Raw genomic sequence first — 21360 nt, 5'->3', positions numbered from 1 at the left:
AAAAAAAAAAAAAAAAAAAAACACAAAAAAACCCAAAAAAACAAGAATAATGTTAAAATAGGGGGAAAAATGCGGTGTTTTGCATGGTGAAATGCTTGGGGATCAGAGGGATGGATTACTTTAGTCTCTGGGAAAAGTTAGGGAAACAAGAATTTTCTGAGTCACTCAGATTTGGAGAGAGGAACATACTTCTTGATTTCAGCTCCTACACAGACTTCTCAGTTCCACCCTGCTCTCTTTGAAACACGCTTCACATGTTGCTAAATTATTTCCTAGCAGCTTTCTAGATGGGCAAAGACAAAATGGATTAAACTGGAAAAAAAACACTAAAATAGTCTAAGCATGAATTGACAGTAAGTTTACTGAAATGATAATGCTTTGGCCAAACAAGATCAAAATTAGATGACCTCTACCTGGGAATATTTAGGTCTCGTCCTATTACCTGACATCAATGATGCATCAGGACACGCTCCATTTGCTAAAGTATAGCAAATTCATCTTAACAGCAATAAGACATCAGGACTTCCAAATTATCTTAAAAAGGCTCTTGAAATCATCACTTCCTGTATGTGTAAATAGTCAAGTTTAAGCAAACAGTTATCCAGTAACTGCCTTTTGCCCACTTTTGACACTGATCTAGATTTCAAAATACCACCCTATCAGCAATTTCTGGACAGCAGCCTTTTCAGGAGGTCTCACTTCCTCTTTTCTAGAGCACTATAAAATTTTACTGCTGCTAATCAGTCTCTTCTGCCCAGTCTGTATATCTGAGCAGCTTACTGTTTCCTTGTGAGCAATTCACTGGCAACATAAGTAAAGCTGGACAACTTTGTTTTCTTCTCAAGACTTTGGTTTGTTTGTTTTTTTTAAAAAATAATCACTTACTACCCCCTAGTATTCCAAATCAGAAATTTAACCTGGTGCCCTCTCATTTTTCCCAAGTTTGTTATTCATGTATGAGCCCAAGGCTCAGATATTGCAGCTTACACATTTACAAAGTAAATCCTTGTTAGCCTTATCCTAAGCTTAAATAAGGCCCTCATCAACACTTTAGTAACTTAGCTTCTGAGCAGAAAGCCTCTCACTACAATGATTCTGGTTTTGCTCTCCAAAAATACTTTCTATCTTGTATCATTAAAGTTTAAGTTTGTTTTCATGGACTTAATGTTGCCTTTGTTAATTACCAAATCCTGTCCTGCATTTGCTTCCCAAGACACCAGCTTTGGCAGATTCTTGACTCCATCCACAACCAAGAAACTTTTTCTAATGCCAAACTCCACATTCGCAATTCACCAAGATCTCAGACATTGTCCTGTCCCAGTTGTCATTTCTGAATTTCTCCAGGTGAACAGCCCCTAAACACTCTGCTTAGAGTGATAAAACCTGTAATTTTCTGTACATTCTTCCAGGAAGAACCTCAAGCTCATTGTTTATCTTATTAAAGCTCACCTCCCATCAAGAGTCAAAAAAGGTCTGAAGCACAAGCACTGTTGTAATTCAAAGGAACAGAGGATTCTTGCCACAGACTATATACAACCACCTTACGTTAATTCAGATATCATATATCCCTTCTCCTGGCATCTAAATGTAGTACTTTCTGCCAGCTTTTTTTCTGGCATTGCCTGTTCACGGATGACATATGGGACAATTTTCTTCCATCTGCCAGAAGCAGGGATCCTATAATCTGTTGTTGTGCTACTTTTTACAATAACCAGTTTCGCACCTTTAGCATATACTGTTTGATGGCACATCAAATAAACCATTTTATCAGCAGTGCCTGTCCTTTACAGATGCAAGATAATTGCTTACACCAAGAACACACCACCATCAAATGGAAGTCTTAAGACTGGCATTGCTCTCCCACTGAAAGGCAAATTTAAACATCTAATTGTTCATATAACAACCAACACTGGCTCTGCAGGTGTTTCCAACTGTTTAAAACTGTAAGGAAATCTCTAGTGCTTTCATTCTCATCATACCATATAGAGATGGGTTATTCACTCCACCTTTCACAAATTTTATCACCTGCTACTTACTTCAAAGGAACCTTTTACAGTAGTCTGAATGAGTAGGTATATAGCAGCATTTTCAAGTGATTCTGCTCTGCTTCCACTAAAATGATCAAGCTCAGTCACCTTAGTCTAAAATCCTTGCAGTCATTTGCATTTTTTTCCATAGTTCAAAATAATTAAATTTTTCACTGTAACAAACAATATAAATTTTGAGTGTCTCACACTCAAACTTACCTTTTTCCATGTAAAATACCACCCTTCATTGCAAATCAAACAGAAATGGCAAAACTGGCAGTATCATGATCTAAGCATATGCTAAAACATGCACTGAAGACTTGTGCACAGTAAGGCAGGCCTCGGGAAAACATCATAAGCTCTAGTGCCCTCCGTGATTTGAAGTTTGATTACCCACAGGAACAGATTACTCGGTACTTCACTCAATTTGTCAGGTTTTCGGTGGTTTTATTTTTAAATTGACAGCATTTGCATGACACTCTGGGTGTTTGTACACTGTCCACAAATGATGGGCTTTCAATTCTAGCTATGGGCATAAAACAATTACCACAGCTCGTGAAGGTAGGAAGTGTGTTTATGTATGTACTTGTGTGTTTCATTAAGCATAAAACATTACCTTCTAATTCTAAATATTCTCTACATCTCATGATTTCTGTTTAAAATACAAAATGCATTGATAGCTGACATACCTGCTCCTTGGAAGAAACATAGATTCTTTAATGAAGACTGAACCAGACAGCAGAATATACCAACAGGTACCAATATCATCAGGGCTGCGGGGGGGAGAAAAAAAAGGACATAGTTTAAGGCACTCGATTTAACTTACTTATAGTACTATCAAATTTGTAGTACGAAGAACATCAAAGGGGCAAAAATGCTCAAAATTATGGAAGAAAGCCACAGTTCAATCATTTACAAAACAATTCCATCAAATTATTCTAATTTCCACCTGCAAATATATACATTATTAGAATGTCTCATTTCATTTACTCCACTTTTTTAAAAACATGCATCTATCCATTTAGTAACAGCACAAATCAATGAAATATAATTCAAAGTGATTAAAATGAAGTCAAGTGACAGTAAATGTATTGTGTTCTATTGAATCCATTACTTTCCTCTTGCTGAAGAGAACTGTACCATCTTCCCCTCCACAAATAAGGCTTCTTTTCCTTATTCTAGCCATTTCATTTTTCACCCTTTCTTCAAGACAGAAACTTGCTTTTCCCTCAGTCTGCTTTCCCAAAAGGTAAGAGAGCATTGGATACATTTGCAGATTGTAAACCTACATCAGATTTGTTAGTCAACTTCGCTGCTACTATGCACTGCCCCTTTCATGCACAAGAGTAAATTCCCAATGAAAAGGGCATAGAGTTTCTTCTCCCCTCTCTTTAACATAAAGAGGAACTAGATGAGGGCTTTGTCATCCGAGCCCAGTTCTGTAGAATGAGATCTTGCTCCTTGAGTAATATAAAATCCTTTCCATAGGCTTAGACTTTTCTTTGATAAGTTCAAACTATGTTTAGACAGGAAAATAAAATAGTTTAAGGTGGCTAGAAATAGCTGCAGTAGAAGTCTTGTGCCATTTCAACAGTCCACACTGAGAATATCTGTACTTTACTTCAGTTTTTACCACTCCTGCTTCTTCCAAAGAAACTCACTAATGGGATTCAAGTACACCATTATGAACTGCACGAGCATTCTTATCTGAAAACCACATCCCTAGTGACACTGAGATGCAGATTACTTAATTAAATCTGTAGTACCTTCATTTTTTTAAATTACATGTCTCAAGTCTTTAGCAACAATTAGTTCTAACTTCAAGCAAGAACAGCCCACATCTTTTAATAACGATGACAGCATAGTATTAAAATCCAGTCTTAAATCTAAGCAAGCTATGTACATGTTAGCAGCGTGTTTTTCATTTGAAGAACTTCGATTTAAGAAGTACCTACACATCAGGGTCCTCAAAACAAGAGTGCCATTTCCTCAGCACTCACTGTATTACTCTTTCTAAAAGGAAAGCTAAAGTTAGAGGGAGGGAGCGGGTCTAAACCAGCTGAAAGCAAAACAGCAAACCATCCAATCTAAAAACATGTTCCATTTCTGTTTTGTACTCTGTACTATAACCATAAAAGAAAGGACAAACATCAGAAACATGGAGAACTAATAGAGGAAATTGAGGACACAATCTATGACCAAGAACACAAGAACTGACTAAAATGATGCAGCCTGTATTTCTTTTCTACCAGCCTGTGACCTGACCAGCGAAGACACACCGGTCAGCCACACCCACCAGTGAAGACTTAACATCTTCAAAATGAAGACCTCGGGAAATATTTATACTGATAGACACTAGAAAATGAAGCAATAACATGGTGTCACAGTTAAAACAACAAACCATTTTGATTCAACTACATAGTTGAAGTAAATCATTATTTACATAGTTGAAGCTGCCTTTTCTGAAGTGTGCCTCACATGCTTGCTTCCCGCATGGACCTGTATTGCCCTCAAAGTTGTCAGTCTACAAAAATCAGCATTGCACATAAGTACAGTTAAAGCAGATAAACTCAAGAAAATCACCCCTTCAAAGTAATATAATTCTCAAAAGCATAAACATGCACCTGAGTTAAGTCGCACCTTTAAACACTTCCCCCCAGAATTGTCTAAAGATGACAGACATACAGCTGGCATCGCTGCTGAACTGCAAGTCTGTTGGGTTATTTGTTGCTTCTGGTTTTTAATAGATGACATTCTAAGTACAAATATTCTGCACTTATTAGCACAGTTGAAAGTTTTAAAAATATTTACAGCAGTGACTACAGATGAAGTGATTTCCCACATTCCTGGGAAGTAATTCTATTAATGTGTCAATAATTTTTCCATGCGGATTACAGCACATTATATTATCACATAAATTTTGTGGGGTTGGGGGTGTGGGGTGGGTATTGGTGGGTGGTTTGTTTTTTTTTTGTTTTGTTTTGTTTTGGTTTTTTTCTTCTTCTTTTCCTAAAAATTGACAGTCACTAAGTCTAAAAGTAGTCATAGCAAATAACCTCATCTGGGGTTACAGGCTTTATAGCACTAAAGCAAAAGTAATCTAGAACTGTTTATATTTTTACAGAAAGTAATTTCCAAGGATAAAGTAATTGAAGCAAAAATTAAAAAAAAATATTTAAAACAGTAGAAAATATTTTAACTTTTGCAAATCTACTAATATACAAGCTTTTATTTCCCTCCTGTAAGACTTGATGAATTAGTTTAAATCCTCTGTCAAATCCCGTGTTTGTAAGGGGCTTTAAGTTGTTTTTTTTTCCTCACTCGAACTTTTATCTCCAAAGAGAAAGGCAGACACTGGCTTTCACAAGCACCAGCCAGTATGTTCAATATTCAAATTCTTAATGCTACTTTTGAATCTACCTTTGAATCATTTAACAAACAGCTAGAATTATTATACGTTTAACTGCAGTAGTTTAATCACACAGCATGTCTTCTCACTCAGTTTTATCTTTTTTTGCCAGTTCACAGGTTTATCCATGTTCTCTGCAAGTTAGCTCCAACAGTTGTTGCTCCTTCTCACCTGTCATAAACATCATACTTTATCCACTTTATATATAATCAAAAGAAGCATGTTCATTTGACAGCTGAAAGTGCTGATTAAAAAAATAAATCAAACTTTAGGAATACCATGTGATTGGTTTAATTTTCCTTTTGCTTTATGTGTACTTTGAGAACTGTTTTTATTTTTACAGTCATGTTTGACAATTTCTAAACTCTAAGCTACTTGTATCATGCATATCTACTGAACTCAACTCCTTAACTATCTAAATAAAAGATAGATAGATTAGATAGATAGATAGATAGATAGATAGATAGATAGATAGATAGATATAGATAGATAGATAGATCGATCGATCTTCATGTGTCACAATAGTGGAAGATTGTGGGGTATATTCCCCAAAACACACTGCGTATAATTCTTAACTTTCATTGCCAGACAAAACATCATGCCAAAACCAAGACAGCCTTCAAGAGCAAAGAACACTGATCGATTTTCATTCTCTTCATTTTTACAACTACCATCATCTTAATATATAGTCTTGAACAAAACATCTGAAAAAACCCACATGTATAGCAAATACATTCCTTCCTCTAGAACACACATGCTTCCCTCAAAGAAAACCACAAACAAATGAAAGACTGAACTGTTCTTTTCATATGAAAATATATTTAACTCCTGCACTTCTCAACACTTACTACACTGTGTTGTTTAGAATTAAGCCTCAGCAAAGCCATTTGGCAGCCAGCTTTTGCTAGACAGTACTGCTACAAAAAACACGTGCAATCCTTTCATTTTAAGGATCCTTGGCTTTCCATAATCCTATTCAAACATCAGGTGGCTTTCAATCAAATTTCCATGTTTTCTGTACTACACTTGACATTTGTTCATCAACAATACATTTGCATTCTTTAGGACTTTTGTGCCTGTAATGAAGGACAGAAGGAGCCTATACTGAACTACAAAAGCACTTCTTCAAGCCATGTGAGAGGACTCATGCAAATACCATTTTGCCCCATGTAGAATGCTCACATTTGAAAGGTTTTCTTTGCCATCACATTTTACACTTTGTTTTTAAACATCAAAATTGAATTCTAGAGAATAAATCTAAACCTAATTATGGTGTTTTCTTTCACTGATAGAATACTGCCTACCACTGGCAGCCCACAGAGGTATCTAGAAACTGCATTTGTCCTCCTAAAGATATTTCTGCTGTCAAAGAGATGACAGCAAATTGTGCTTAAAAGGGTTCTTTTGTGGACAGAGTATACATCCCTGACTGGGTTTGCAGGAGGGTATTAACTCCATGTAAGCACTTCATCCAGAACTAGCAGGGTGGATGCTAATGGCTTCCCACCCAAAATCATCCTTAGAGGGAGACTGGTTGTTTTGGTTTTTTTTGCCTAGGGACAGTTGAGGGGAGAGTCCAGTAGCAGCTGTCATTCAAACTGGTGTAGAAGGAAAAGCCATTTGCTTAGGTAAGATCTTTCCAACTACTAGCTTTTTGTGTGTGCCACTACTGCCCACCATCACTGCCACTACCACCACCACCGAAGCAGCAGCTGTCAGACACTAGGAGATGAAGTTCAGTGAACAATCCACATCAGGCTGAGAGCAAAGCTCAGTCAACCCAAGACAACAGCACTTCTGCCCAGTTTTGAGCTACTCTCCCCACCCTTCCCCTCCAGTCTTGCAAGGCTGCATCCACAGCAGGAGTGGAAATACTTGAAATCAGTAGTTATTAATTCATGTACGTTTCCACGCAGGCATTCACACATGATCTTTGCAGGCAAGAAATTACTTTATCTGTTGGTCTTAAGTGGCAGACTACATTGTTTCAAATACATAAGCCTCGGGGTTTTCTTCAGGGGTTTTGGAGGTTGTTTGGGTTTTATTTGTTTTGTTTCCAGCTCATCTGCTGCTCTGAATACTTATCTGGATGAAACTCAGGACTGTTAAAATTATACTGCCTACCAAATGCAGTGCAGCTATACACTCTCCCGTTACTGAAACCAAGATTTATTACCAAGAAAGTAAGATGACACAGGCAATTTTTCCTGCAGAGAATCTGAACTAAGTAAACTCAGAAGTCACACATTAAGGGGCAGTCAGAAGAACAAAATCAATATATGCATCCATTCTGTCCTAGCTATATTAGAGGCAGCAAAAGCCCCAGTGAAGCCTTGGTGACACAACTTTCCATCCATCCTTTACAGAACTAACAGGACTATGGCTAGATTCAAGAAGCCAGCTGCACTACAACTGTAACTTGTGATAACACACTAGGATTGGACTAATGCCATATGTCTAAATGCACTCAAAGCATTCCACTACAGTGCAGAAGAGCGAGCCTAAAGAGTAAGAGCAGCAAGAACTCTTTAGCAGAAGATAGGGTTTGTATTCTGTAAAGACACTCCAAAAGGACTCAGGTACTAAGATTTAACATTCTTCTCTTGTAACTACTACTATGATAGAGCTCCCTACTGATAAAGTTTTCAGAATACTCAGGTTCTGGCAGCAAATCTAAAAGTGGTGGAAAACTGAAAGCCAACACCAAAACAGTCACCAATATGCAGACTTTATTCATAATCTGCACTTGAGTTAGTTGTACAAAACTTAAATACTTTAAATCTTGAGTCTTGTATTATAGCACTTCTGAGAACAGGGGATTTCCTGAGGAATCTATATTTCATTTCCCAGAATGCAAGACAGCTTGATTTACGGGAATCCAGGAGCTAGAAACGGAAATCCAGAGACTGGATTGCGATGCCTTCCCATTGCGTTTCCTTCCCCAGCTTCCTTAACATATTCCTTTTACACAACCTGCAGCCAGACAGCACACTTCTCTGCTTTGAAAATGACACAAAAATCTGAAGACAGAACTTCTCAAACTGCAGAGCTGTCACTCTAAATGTTCTGTTTAGAAACTTCAGTTACATAATTATGCAGTAGCTTACGATGGCATCACCAGGCTGTCACCGCTGGTAAGGTTGGACAGCATTTTCAGATTTGAGTCTTCACATATCCTAGCATATATCTGTTCTTTGAGACCTCAGAGGTACTCAGATTTCAAAAATCAGGAAGTGTTTATAAATCTCCAGACTGCCAAGATCCAAGAAGTTTGCAGGCTTTCTCAAAGTCTTCAGCACCTGTATCAAACTCTTCATGGTGTGAGCTATTTATTCCACTGGAAGGGGCAGTTTCTTATCCCCATACCCCCAACTAGTTACATATACACTACTTAAAACTGAAGTTTTATTTTCTAATTATAATTATTTTATTTTGATATAAGGCAATCTGTAGCACTTGTACACCAGGCTTGTAACTATAAATCTGAATCAATATTAACAGCATATCAAAGAAGTTATGCACAAAAATGAACTTGTTTCGTGTCCCCCACATGTACTGATTAATAAGGAATCTGTCTACAGTAGCACAGGTAGGCCAATTTTAGCTTTCAGATTTTCTAAGCACATAAGATGCTGAAAAGCCTTCCAAAATATTCAACTACAATAAAGATTTAAGTCAACCTGTTAAAAGACCCAATAAATCTCAAGTAGTACACCATCTGTAGTGTCTTCCTCTATCCTAACAACTCCTGATGCACCATTTTTCATTAGAACTTTAGAAATAGCTACATTTTAACAAGAGTAATCCATTTAATTCTCATTCTTCACCAAGATACAGCACTACTAAAACCTCTGAATTACAAATCATACTCAGCACATGCTTACCTGTGTGCATTTGGTTCAACTGAGATAACGAACATGATAAACATGTACAGTGGCAAGAATTTGCGGGTCTGTGTGATAACTGCTGTCAAACATGCTTATTTCTGCCAAATAAGTGATCACTTCAGTGCAAAATTCAGCATCTGGACTTGAAAGTACATGTTAAAACAGAAGTTTGCTGCTCTGACCACCTTCTGGTTATTGATTTCTCTGTCTGCTTCTTTAAGACAGCATTCGAAAAAAGCTAAGCAGTATGCAGGTCTCAATGGAAACAAGCATGGAAATGGCTTCCATATAATTACTGCTTTATTCCTTTTGCAGGAGATGCGTCTATCCTGAGATGTAAACAACAGAGGTGTCATTCATTCTCCCTCCAACACTAGACTGAATGGTCCAGCAATACCAGATGCTGGAATGACCCCTGACATAATTCAAATATCAGCATCAAGAATTCCTTTCAAATTCAGGCGTATTTTCCAAACTACTTCATAAAAAGGTCATGAAATTGGTAAGAACAATTTCTTAGTTTTAGAAGAGCTAGTTAGAATTATTGTTTCCATAAATTATTAAAACTCAACCACTAAAGGATTCCTTCAAGACTTACATTTAAACTGGATATAGTACCATTCCCACAAACTATAACATTTGTAACTGCTTTGATAAAAGAACTTATATGACAAACCAAGATGTACCTAGCAGATTACATTTTCATTAAATCATACCCAATGTTGTTGAAAGCTGAGTAAATTTCAGAAAGTAAACACAAAATAATTCAGAATAGACATTGTTCATGCTCCCAGATCTCCACTTGAGAGGAACAAACACAATGAAAATTTGACTTGTCAGAACTGGGACCTCTTTCAGGCATTTAAGCACTACACAAGAAGAAATTAGAAAGAAAGAACGTTGCACTGCAAGCTCATGCTCCATAGGATATTGTTTCAGCAGATTAATTTGTCTGTTCCTCTCTGTTCATTTTGGTTACCCTCTGCATGCAGAAAGCTATAGGTAGTTATTGTTTAGTTGAATAACCATTGCCACTATTAAATTAGCCCTGAAGTGCCTTGGGATGTCAAACATGTCTTTAGATTTAACAATCCTTTCAGGTAGACATGTCCTTGCCTGAAGATTCTGCCCACTAGCACTGTATTGTTGTAACAGAATAAGTGGAAAATGGCTTATTCGCATCGTCAGCACTGTCTATAACCTGAATAAGATAGTTAAGCAGTTACCGACATCTGCCAAAGCATTTTAGATGCTTTTGATGACCTTCAGAAGTATATCCCAAACACAGAAGTAAGCAGATTGGGAACTTAATGCATTAGTCACACACAATTTTTAAACACTTTTTTTAAAATGAACAGATTGAAGTTACATTTATTCTTATTCCTAATCTTCATGCTAAATGTAAGAAAAGGTTAAAATATATCCCATAATTACACTGATAACTCAGGATTTAGAACCTCTAATTTTCACTGAACAGGCATTTTAGAGTGCTTAATTCAACTGATGTCCATGATTATCTTTTAATAGTGGCCACAAGATGAAAAATGATGTCTTCTCTCCTGATAGCAAGGGTGGGAAATGAAGAATGAACTGCAGGAAACAATTCCTTAATATTCATGAAAACAAATAATCAAAAGTATGTTTTTCTTTAGAGTATTAAATTTATTGTATTCTTTTTCACTTCTGAAATAAAATCAGTAAAACAAAATAGAAAATTCAGTCAAATCAGAGATTTTTGAAGTGTCAGTCTCAGCTGATTAAATAGGCAATCAAACACATTATGCAAATATTCACTTGCAAGCTAACTGACTTATTGTCATTGAAGTCTTAGTATTAAACTTGTACATCAAATTAGCCCTTAATATCAGAAGAGAATTTCAGAACCAAAAAAAAAATAAATTATTGTCTCCTAAATCATCAGGAAAATAACAGAGGTAGTAAAATACAATTATTTCCCATAGAAAATACTCTGAGGTCAATCAAGACATACAATTCTGCTATTAAATCTTATACCTTTCTAATGTTTCTCCAAAATCAAAGCTTTTATTCTCAAAGTTACAACAAAACCATGATAGGTTGTAGTGAAACATTTACAGTAAAGAAGGTGCAAATTAAAATCCTCTCAAAAAAACCCTTCCTTTGGTGTTCAAGTAAGTCTCAAAATCAGGTCAAACAATAACACAGAAATTTGGAACTGGCTAGGCAAAGCCAACAGACTGTAACATCACTGACAATATTAAGCAGCCTCGATTCGGTGTCTGCTTATACAGAGCTGGCTGCCATGTCCTTCAATGTATTTGTTTTAATGATACACATTGCCTAAAAAATTCCCTACAGAAAATGTATCCACAACACAACATATGAATTCACGTTTCTGATTTACTGCAGTGCAGAACTGGCAGTATCCCAACACTACTTTGGCAACTGCCCGACTATCAGAAGGGGCAATAGACCTTTGGGGATACTTTAAGGAGAAGAAAAAAAAAAAGAAAAAAAGAAAAAGATGACCATCCCTGCTGCAGCAGTTCTTTGCATTATTAAATATACTACTGTCTGACTCCACAAGCAGAATGAATATATATTGCCTACAGATGTCTACCTGAAAATTCAGATACTGACCCAGAGAGATGCTTCAAACAGACATGTTCTGAGTTTACTGTGTATTTAGAGCATTTTAAGTAGTTTTCAAAGTCTCATATTTCTATAAGAGCAAGGAAGAAATCTCTTATATGAGCTCTCTGAATTCAAGAACATTCAGTAAACAAGGACAGTAAATTCAGATGTAACCCAAGCCTCCAAATACAGGTGCATTCTGTCCAAAAAAAAAAAAAAAATCTGGTTAAAAGATATTAAAGAATACAAAAGAATAATTTTACTGGAAACTCTGAATATCACTAGTGGAAACGTCAGCTTGTTCCTCATACACTTCTCTAGCAATTCCTTTCTGTAGTGTTTTAAGTTCTCTCTCTATAAGATATATATATAGTGCTATAGATCACAGATATCCTATCTCTATGGAATAATTTGGTTTTATGATACCACCATCACAGAACTTCTTGAACATGCATGGAACAAAAACATTACTTCATAACACAAATGTCTGCATCAAAACACAAATTTCAGTGAGGTACGTCTCAGCAGAGCTGTTCAGTTTAAAAATCAAGCACCAATAGCTAAAGAAGCAACTTTTAGCTCATTTTTGTCACACTTGATTGCACAGTCAAGTCAGGCTATGCAAAAACCAACAACAACTTTGGCACCACTTTTCATTGTTTTATACGCACTGCTTTTATCCTCCTGAGGGTCTTCAGGGCAATACATTACCGTGAAAGAACCATGAATTTACTAAATGTCACTTTTATTGTAGGGCTTAAAGTTTGACTTTTAGATTCTCACTCTAACAGACTACTCAAATATCTATTTCTCACCTGTCCTTGCACAGAACTACTTCACATTAATTACACAGACCTACAGTTGCAAATAAAACTACAGCTTAGCCATTTAAGACACCCCCAGATGCTTTACAGCTACATCCAAAATCCCTGCTTGACTTTTAATGTAACACACAGTCCCTGTACAGGTGACAGCACAGACAAGCATCCTCCTGAGGAAGCTCTGCCAAGTTCACTGCCAGCCACTGCCCTGAGTCTCCCCAATGCCTTCGGGCAATCCTCTAACAACAACCTGTCTCAAAGCTATGCAAAGCCAATGCCCTCCAGCATTTTTCAGACATTCTGCTCTACCTCATGAAAGACGCTGACAGTTTCATCTAAGAACACCATAAGTATTCAAGTAGCAACCAAGAAGTTGTGCTATTTTAGTTCCTTCATGTCCAGATTTCATTCATTTCAGGCTTTGACAGCTGGGCCAAGCTAGCTCTGAAGAAGGCCACATGGCTAGCCCAAAACAAACAGGTTTGGGTCTTGTGATTTGCCAGTGATGTAACTCAGGCCTGAGAACTTAGGTCTGAACATCGAAATATCCCAAAAGACCAATTGAAATTATGTGTCTTCGTCCTTTTCACAGCCTTCTCCCGCTTCTCATCCACTTTTCTATCCCCACCATATAAGCAGTACAGTCTTAACACAAGTGGATGTTTTTCATCCCAGATGGCATGACAAGCAGGGAATAGGGAAAAAAGCAAGACAAAATGTAATCGTACAAATACAGCTATTTATTATACATGCTGCCTACCATAATCAGTAATTTCAAAACTAAATAGATTGCTGTTTCTCATTTCAGCTGTAGACACTGACTGTACGAATAACTCAGTTTTACAATGTAACATTTTTTCTTTCCAATCTCCAGTTTATATGTACACCTTCTACCTACTTTTTCACAATGTAGTTCTGTGAAAACACTGTATTTCATTAAAGCACAGAAGGCTGCACAACTGAATGACATTGAAAGCACACAAACATGTTGACATTATCCAAGAGCTTTTTCCAACCATAGACATTAACACTAAAATTCAGTTCAAGATGTCGAAGAAATTGCTACTCTTTCTTCAAACACTTGTGAATTTCTATGAATCAATGAAATCAAAACCAGTAGCATACTATTGAAGTGCTATGGACTGAGAAATTTGTAACTGATAAGAGCTTAAATCCAAAATGTGTGTCTTGCAATCTTCTCAGTAGGGACATGTGGGAGGTAGGAACATATATCCGATCAGGCTTTCATTGTAAGGTTCTCTAAAAAACTAAAACACACTTTACAATAACCTGGGTTCATGTTTCCTTTGTATTTTTTTAAAAAAAATATTATAAGCAGCAGCAAATAGTTCCAGGTTCAATTGCTCAGAAACTAAAGGGAATGTGATCAGAAAAACATGTTGTGCTACAGCACAGCAATTCATAAGCACATGAGGTTTTATTACCGAAAGACTTTGGACAGCAGGTTATCAAAACTTCAAATATTTTCTGTCAAACCAATATCTTTAGAGAAGAAAATAATGGAAGTTTAAGCACACGCAAGGCTTCCTTACAGAAAGAGTAAGCCAAACATCACTGATGCATACAGACAGAAATATCAAACAGCATGGCTGAAAAGCACATACAACCTCTGTACAACAAATGAGAGGAAAAAGACCTGCTTTTTTCATTAGTGACATTAATTTACTTATATGAAAAACATTTATTACCAAAGATTCCTTTCTGCCATCATAGCAAACATTTAAATTTTGATCTGAAAAATTTTGTTCATCTATCAGGATGTATACATACCCTCTACAAAACTGCTAAAACTTTGGTTTCAAAAAAAAAAAAAAGCTAATTAGAAGCTTACTGTTAGAAATGTCAAGAATGACTATTACGCAGATATGAAGAAAGGACTAATTTTATTCCTTTGAACTACTGATAAAATATATATCAAGTGACCAAAATCTTTAAGTAGATTTGAATACATGTAGTGGATTAAAAAAAAAAAAAAAAATCAGGTATGTGTCAAAAAAATCTCTATTCTGAAATTTTGCCTTGCAGGTTTTAAGACCTTTTATCATTAACTTCCCATCAAATGGAAGTAGTAAGATGACTGGCAAATGAAGAATAACTCGAGCTGAACTGCCACTTTTAATAACCCAGTTTCCATTTAAACCGTGAAATGGCCGTAGGGTTTGAGAATTTGTCACTACAATGTACACCCGCTGATAGTAAAGTAAATGCAGATGAGATGAGCCAATTTTAAACAATGTGCTCCATTTTATCCCTTTGGTCATAATAATAAAAAAAAAAATCTATAAAGATACTATGGAAATTAACAACTTTCTTTAAAAAATGGAGAATAAAAAAATTATCGTGTTTGTATTGAATGCGAATACTTTTTGACATTGCATGCATGCAATAGAAATTTACTTTTTTATAAGTACAGCTGACAGTGCAGATATGAACAAAATTTTCACAATGAAAAAGTTTTGGTCAAATAAACAGAGCAACTGTATTATTTTTTATGTTAGTATTTAGAGATAAAGATTTAGCTTATCTGCATTGAGACATTAAGTTGTGCCTCAGGGAGGTCACACACAGGTCAATTAACAGCTCCAACAGTTGCAGCTATTTTAATAGATTTTTCTAATGAACACAGAAGATTAGCACCCAATTTCAAATTTCAGTGCAAGTCATACCATCACTGGGGAAAAACCCATTTGTAACAGAGTTTAAATTTAATGGCTTCTTTTCTTTTAAAACCTTAGCCTTGATGACCAAGTTAAGACCTTCAAGTGATAAATTCTGGCATGTTGAATAAAAAGTGACCAGGTTTTATCCTCCAAACTCATATCCTATAACTGAGTGGATTGATTCTAACCTGGCTATCACACTGCTTATCTCCTGCAGGACTACGAATTTTTTTCCAAACATGTACATTGCAAAATTGGAATTAATGTTTTTTAGAAGAATACATCTTCAATGCATATGCTGAGTCTGTGAAACAAAAAAAAAAGGTTTCCTCCAAGTTCATTGTCCTAAAAATAGAATACTGAAATTAGACTGCAGGTGTCATGGGATTTTCTTGTCAAGTAGATCTCAAATTTTTCATTAAAATAAAATGTAAAGCTACAACTTAGAGTAACAGAACATATTATTCTGGCTTCAAAATATTTTTTTTTTCCTGAATAAAAAAAAAATTGAGTGTTAAATTGAAGGTTTAGCATATTAAACATTAAATCAGAGATGTGAAATGCTAGAGCAAGCACATTTCGTGTCTGTATCCAGAAACTGCCCAACTGCCCATTAAATCTACTGAATAAATCATGGGGAGAAACAATGTCAAGAAGTAAATAGGAATGACAGGCAAACAACCAAAGTAAGATGAAGTCACGTGAAAGGAGTGACAAAGGAAATCAGTGCAAAAGAACTGCAGAAAGCACTTCAAGTTAACCCAGATCTCAGAGTTTTTTGTTTGTGCTTTTCATTTTCTCAGGCATGTATTTCCTGGTAACTTTTGCCTGCCTTGACTGTATGAATAAGTAGCAGCCTTGATTCATTCAGCATATAATTCAAATTTAAACCAACAGTTGGAATGAGCCAACATATTGGATCTAAACAAAAACTCTAGTAAACAAAATGGACACATACCAACTGCCTAGAAAAGAACAAATCACCAGCACAATGGTCACTAGCAAATTAGTCTGTAAAATGAATAAAGATTATATTGGTCTAATTAAAATTATCTATCCACCTACAGATTTTGACCTTGTGCATTTCCCATAAATAACTGATTACTGGGTTGCATTAGACATTAAATTAACTTTGCTGAATGTTCAAGGCTTAGCATTAAAGCTTGTTCAATCACATCTTCCTCCTGATGGTCAATACAGGAAAAAATTACATATGTATAAAAAGACGACATAGAGGTCCATTCTTTGTATGCTTAAATGTTCAAATAATATCAGACAACCCAGAAAAATCTGCATTTAGAGTTTGATTTAGGGGCAGTAAGTGATAATTTGATAAACCTTTTGTTTCAATAAGTTGCTCGCATAAAGGAAGCAATTGCAATCCTCTGATCTCTACTGTAAATCCAAGCTGACATTAGATCACATCCCTGCTAATTATAAGATGTGTTAGATATGTCAATTTGGCACCTCTGGCAGAAAAAAACTTGTCGCTACTACTTTGACAAAATTGAAGTGAGACTAAATGACAATTTACTCTAATGAGAAGACATCCCACATCCCCTAATTCCATTTAATCTCACTGGTTACAAAAATTAATACAACACACATCACCAAGCAAGAGTCACTGTTGGCTCCCTCCCTGGCACTAGCAAATTTCTGCATTGTTTGACAATGAAAATGAAGTGGCTCATTTATGTTTACAGACTGTGTGCTGGGCAAGGGAGTTGGCATTAAACACTGTCCTTAACACACTTTAAAATGAATTAATTCTTTGAACATCACAGGAAAGGAAGCAGAAATACTTACTAGTACAGAACTTCATTTGCTTCATGCCTTTCATATCTAACGGTTTCACACATCAGTCTGAAAGACAAGGAAAGAAGTCATTTTTAATTATGATTCTTATCAGTGTCACAAAGACTTCACTTTCTAAAGTTAGTCAGCATTTCCACATTTGCCTCCAGCACTTGCAGAATCTATCAATTTAAAGCTAAACTGATTTCTAATTTAAGAGAACAAACTGTTAAATCTAAGCATTGAAGTTATTAGTTCATCCAAGATCAGATTTGATTTAGGACACTAGATGTAATTGCTCCCATCAAAAAAACCTCTATAAAATGGGTAAAGTGATACCGATCTCATTTTATAAAGTGATCTGATAAATTAAGTTGCTTTATAAGGAAACAATTCAGAATTTTAGAAATGGATGGAAATTTATAATACGTAACACTAATCAGAGATACAATATAAAAACTGCTCCCTTTTTCAAGACGGGTCCAATAAATAAAACAAGAAATTATGTGGCATGGTAAATCGATGCTTCATGTTTTGCTAAAATTCAACAAGTTAAAAATTACCATGAGATTTTAATGCTGAAATCCCAGAAGGCTAAAAGTGGAGAGAATTTCCTGCAGGAAAATCCTCTGTCTAGGGGGGGATTAAAGCACTTTTGCATTCACTGTCTGCCTGACAAATGTGGCATAATAGAGAGCAACTATAATAGAATTTACCACATATTAGGAAATGTAATGTTAACTTGGTGTAAAAGACCAACATGCCATTTCTGTCTATTGTCTTAAGGAAATGGACCCTGTAAATTACTGGGGGGGGGGGAAGAAAAAACCCTTACCGCCTCCCTTGGACTTTCTATGACTCTGATGCAGACTGCAAACACCAAGGCTATTTGACAGAGAGTCAAACAGAGATTTGCTTAAGAGGCTCAAGTGAACATTCAAATGAGGAACTATATTTAATTTTGGGAAAGAAATTATCATTCCTCACAGGATCAGTCATAAAAACCTCAGCACACCAATGACTGGCTGCTCACAATGATATCCTAAGCAGACAAAAGTGCTCAAGAATCCCTGCTCAGGCAATATGTCTCCAAAAAGTTGATCTGAAGCCTGGAAGCATTGATCTGGGTTTGATGTGACATTTAAAAGGCTTCTTATTGCCATTTCCCATCATTTCCAAATCACTCATTTCCATAATCAACAGGCTGCTAAAAAACTTACCTTAGCCCTCATCTTTCAGGATTTTACTTATTAATTCAGCTCACTAAGAAATAATGCTTTTTCTAACCAGAAGTGGCAGTCTTATAGTGGTAAACTGATTATTTATAAACTGTTAACAGAAAACCAAGGCCTTAATTCTATTTGCTCAAAGAAAAAAAAATTAAAAAATTCAAGTTTTACTACCATGGCCTTTCCCCCACCCCAGTATTTTAGATCTACTCTTTGAACCATCTCTGAGAGCTTTTCTTATATAGGCAATGTCTGTATTGTATATAATTAAGTATTAGGTACCATATATCAATTTCAGTTAATGAAAAATCTTCTTGCTTTCTGGCACAGCAAAAAAATTTTTTGAACCACAGAACCTTCTCTTTTTCAGACACTACTCCCCACCATAAAATCATGTCTTGCCAAAAACCTTGAAGACACCAAAAAACTACAATCTGCTTCTACCTCCTGGGTCCTCATTTTCTGTCTCTTATACCCCGTTTTGAGATGGAAGGGGAGAGCGGACATGAGATTACTGCTGAGAAGGTACCAGAAGAAAAGTCATTGCTAGCAGTCAAATTTAAAAATTAAAATACTGCTCAAGGATAGTCTGGGCCCTACTGGTCTGAAATGATGCTGGGCAATGGGCCATCTAGGAGTAGGAGTTGTAGGAAACAGAATCACTTTAACAAGGAAGTTTTGTTCCCCTCTGAATTGGAAGCAAAGGAAGTACATTCTTGATAAAGCCATGCAAGTTTACCACTGGCGCTGTCTGTTTTACAGTGTTTTGGTCCTGTTATTAGGACAGAAATTGGGAAGAAAATGCCTCTTACAGAAGGTAGTCAAGTGTTTCAATTCTTGTGTTAAACTGGAACAGTTCAAAATTACAATGACCAAGTAGTACAAACCAGATTGCTTCCTCAAATATTTGAAAAATTTGATTAGTTCTTATCAATACTGGTGTCTAACTTTTGCTCAAATGTGATCTTTGTCTGCTTCCTAAGCAAATAATAAATGCAAGATGAGATCATCAGCAAGCCATAATGTAAGCTATTCACTACTAGAGGCTATATTTAATACACTAGTTTTTAATGCATCTCAGAGGTTTTTGTGGCATCCCACTGCCACAAGAAATGTTGTATCCTAAAGGATACTATAAAAGCTTTCTGTCCCACATCTGCCGGGAGCCCAGCCTTCTCCATGTATGGCACTGTAAACAGAAGCTCTCTTCTAGGAATTCACTGTGCTGGGAGAGCGAGTTCCACACATTCCTCAGCAGGAGCCTCATTCTGCACAGGAAGCCAAGCAGCACACATCAACATACCACGCTACCATATGTGCGCACTTTGATCTTTGAAACAAGTTAACATCAGTTCAACTCCAGCTATGCAAAAGTTGATGTGCTAAAAGTCTTGCATATAACAGCATAACACAAAATACTTTAACTGAATGGGATTGTAGCCTCCTCCCAAAGCAGAAGTAATTACAAAGACTCCTTTGAAGTTAACATTCACATTGCAAAATGTGTCTTGAGCGCTCTGGAAGAAAGAAAACCCCACCTTTTATTTTCTCTAAATTACAGAATATTGGCTTGGGAATATGGATTCTGACAGAATGACAAAGCAAAAGAAGCCAGAAATTAGAACTTAAACCAGCATTAATCGAGTCAAAGTTGCTTCAGCATCTTCAGATGTGGCAAACGTTAGCAAACCCCAGGATTGAACAGTAATTCACCCTCTCTCCCCATGAAGCACACAGGAGATGTGCTGGCCTCCTTCTCTATCTGCCAGCCACACACCAATGTCCAAATGCCCTTAGAAACCTCTGCTGCAAGAAGCTTATGTGAAAACAACTGAAACAATTACTTGAAGACCAAACACGCAAGACTTTACAAAAGATAGAAAGTTCATCTGGAAGTTTTTACTTGAATTTATTTTCTTATGAAGTATTTTAATAAAAAAGTATGTGGATGATATTAGTAATTTTTTAGTAAGTATCCTTTGCATGTATAGTACATAATTTGTCTAAAACTTCCACAAAAAAAAGCAAGCATAAACAGAAACAGAATCTGAATAACAGGCTCTGGTAATTATATTACATAGACTATTATGTTACATAAATTATTTGGACTATATAATGACTTTCATTCAGGACTGGATCTTGTACTCTGTATGTAGAGCATTTATTCAGTTCAAAAGTTTTAAAAGAAAGCAAACACAGCCATAATAGAAATCAGAAGCAACAAATAGGGATATAGATAAGCACACATACAAGGAGAAAGCATTTAGGACGATAAAGAAGGAAAGAAATAGATGCAGTGACAGACAGCTTTTCAGTTTGAGGTGGGGTACACTAGTGTATAGTTACTGTTCCTTTGTTTTGTTAGTGCATTAACATATATGTATTCTCAATGATAAAGTATCATACCTTAGCTGATGCTCTCTCAGATTAGACAAGGCTTCCATTCCATGTAAATAAGAATACACAATCTCCAAATCCTACAAACATAAGGAAAACATTATTAGGATTCTCAATTTGGTACAAGCTGCTAAAATGCTGTTTTTGCCAAGCATCTCCTAATAGGGGCACCGCAGGAATATTTGAAATAATGCATTCACAAGAGATTAAAGGCAAGCTGCAGGAATACCTTTGATTATACATCGGAACCAGACATGGGGAAGAATGATGGCATGTTCACATTGGAAAATACAAACACAGAAACCTTTCTGCTTTTGCTGTCGATACTTGTGCCCAGGAAACAAGCCTGGTCCCGAATTCCAGTGAGCTGCTTTGCAACTATCAATGTTTGTCTTCTTAATGCCAACATACCCAAAAACCATCATTTATTTTGTAAAGCATGGTCTTTTCATGTTCAGGGAAAAGGAAAAAGGTAAAAAACATCTTAACAAAATACTCCATT

At 36.2% G+C, this 21360-nt stretch overlaps 1 protein-coding gene across 5 annotated transcripts in view; it reads right to left on the bottom strand.

Moving 5' to 3' along the window:
• The window catches only part of RAPGEF2 (Rap guanine nucleotide exchange factor 2), a 127350-nt gene extending 106415 nt beyond the window's left edge, over positions 1 to 20935 (bottom strand). For all 5 annotated transcript variants that reach the window (XM_026847603.1, XM_026847601.1, XM_026847604.1 and 2 more), the window contains exons 1-3: positions 20868 to 20935; positions 17245 to 17301; positions 2717 to 2800 (exon numbers count right to left, since the gene is read on the bottom strand). In XM_026847603.1, the coding sequence (XP_026703404.1) occupies positions 2717 to 2800; positions 17245 to 17301; positions 20868 to 20905 (179 nt within the window). In that variant the 5' untranslated portion in view covers positions 20906 to 20935. The remainder of the gene's footprint in view (positions 1 to 2716; positions 2801 to 17244; positions 17302 to 20867) is intronic.
• Positions 20936 to 21360: the final 425 nt, after the last annotated feature.

The sequence above is a fragment of the Athene cunicularia genome (genome assembly GCF_003259725.1).
Source record: "Athene cunicularia isolate RWA chromosome 4 unlocalized genomic scaffold, athCun1 chr4_part2, whole genome shotgun sequence".
NCBI lineage: Eukaryota > Metazoa > Chordata > Aves > Strigiformes > Strigidae > Athene > Athene cunicularia.
This window is presented reverse-complemented; position numbering and strand designations above follow the sequence as displayed.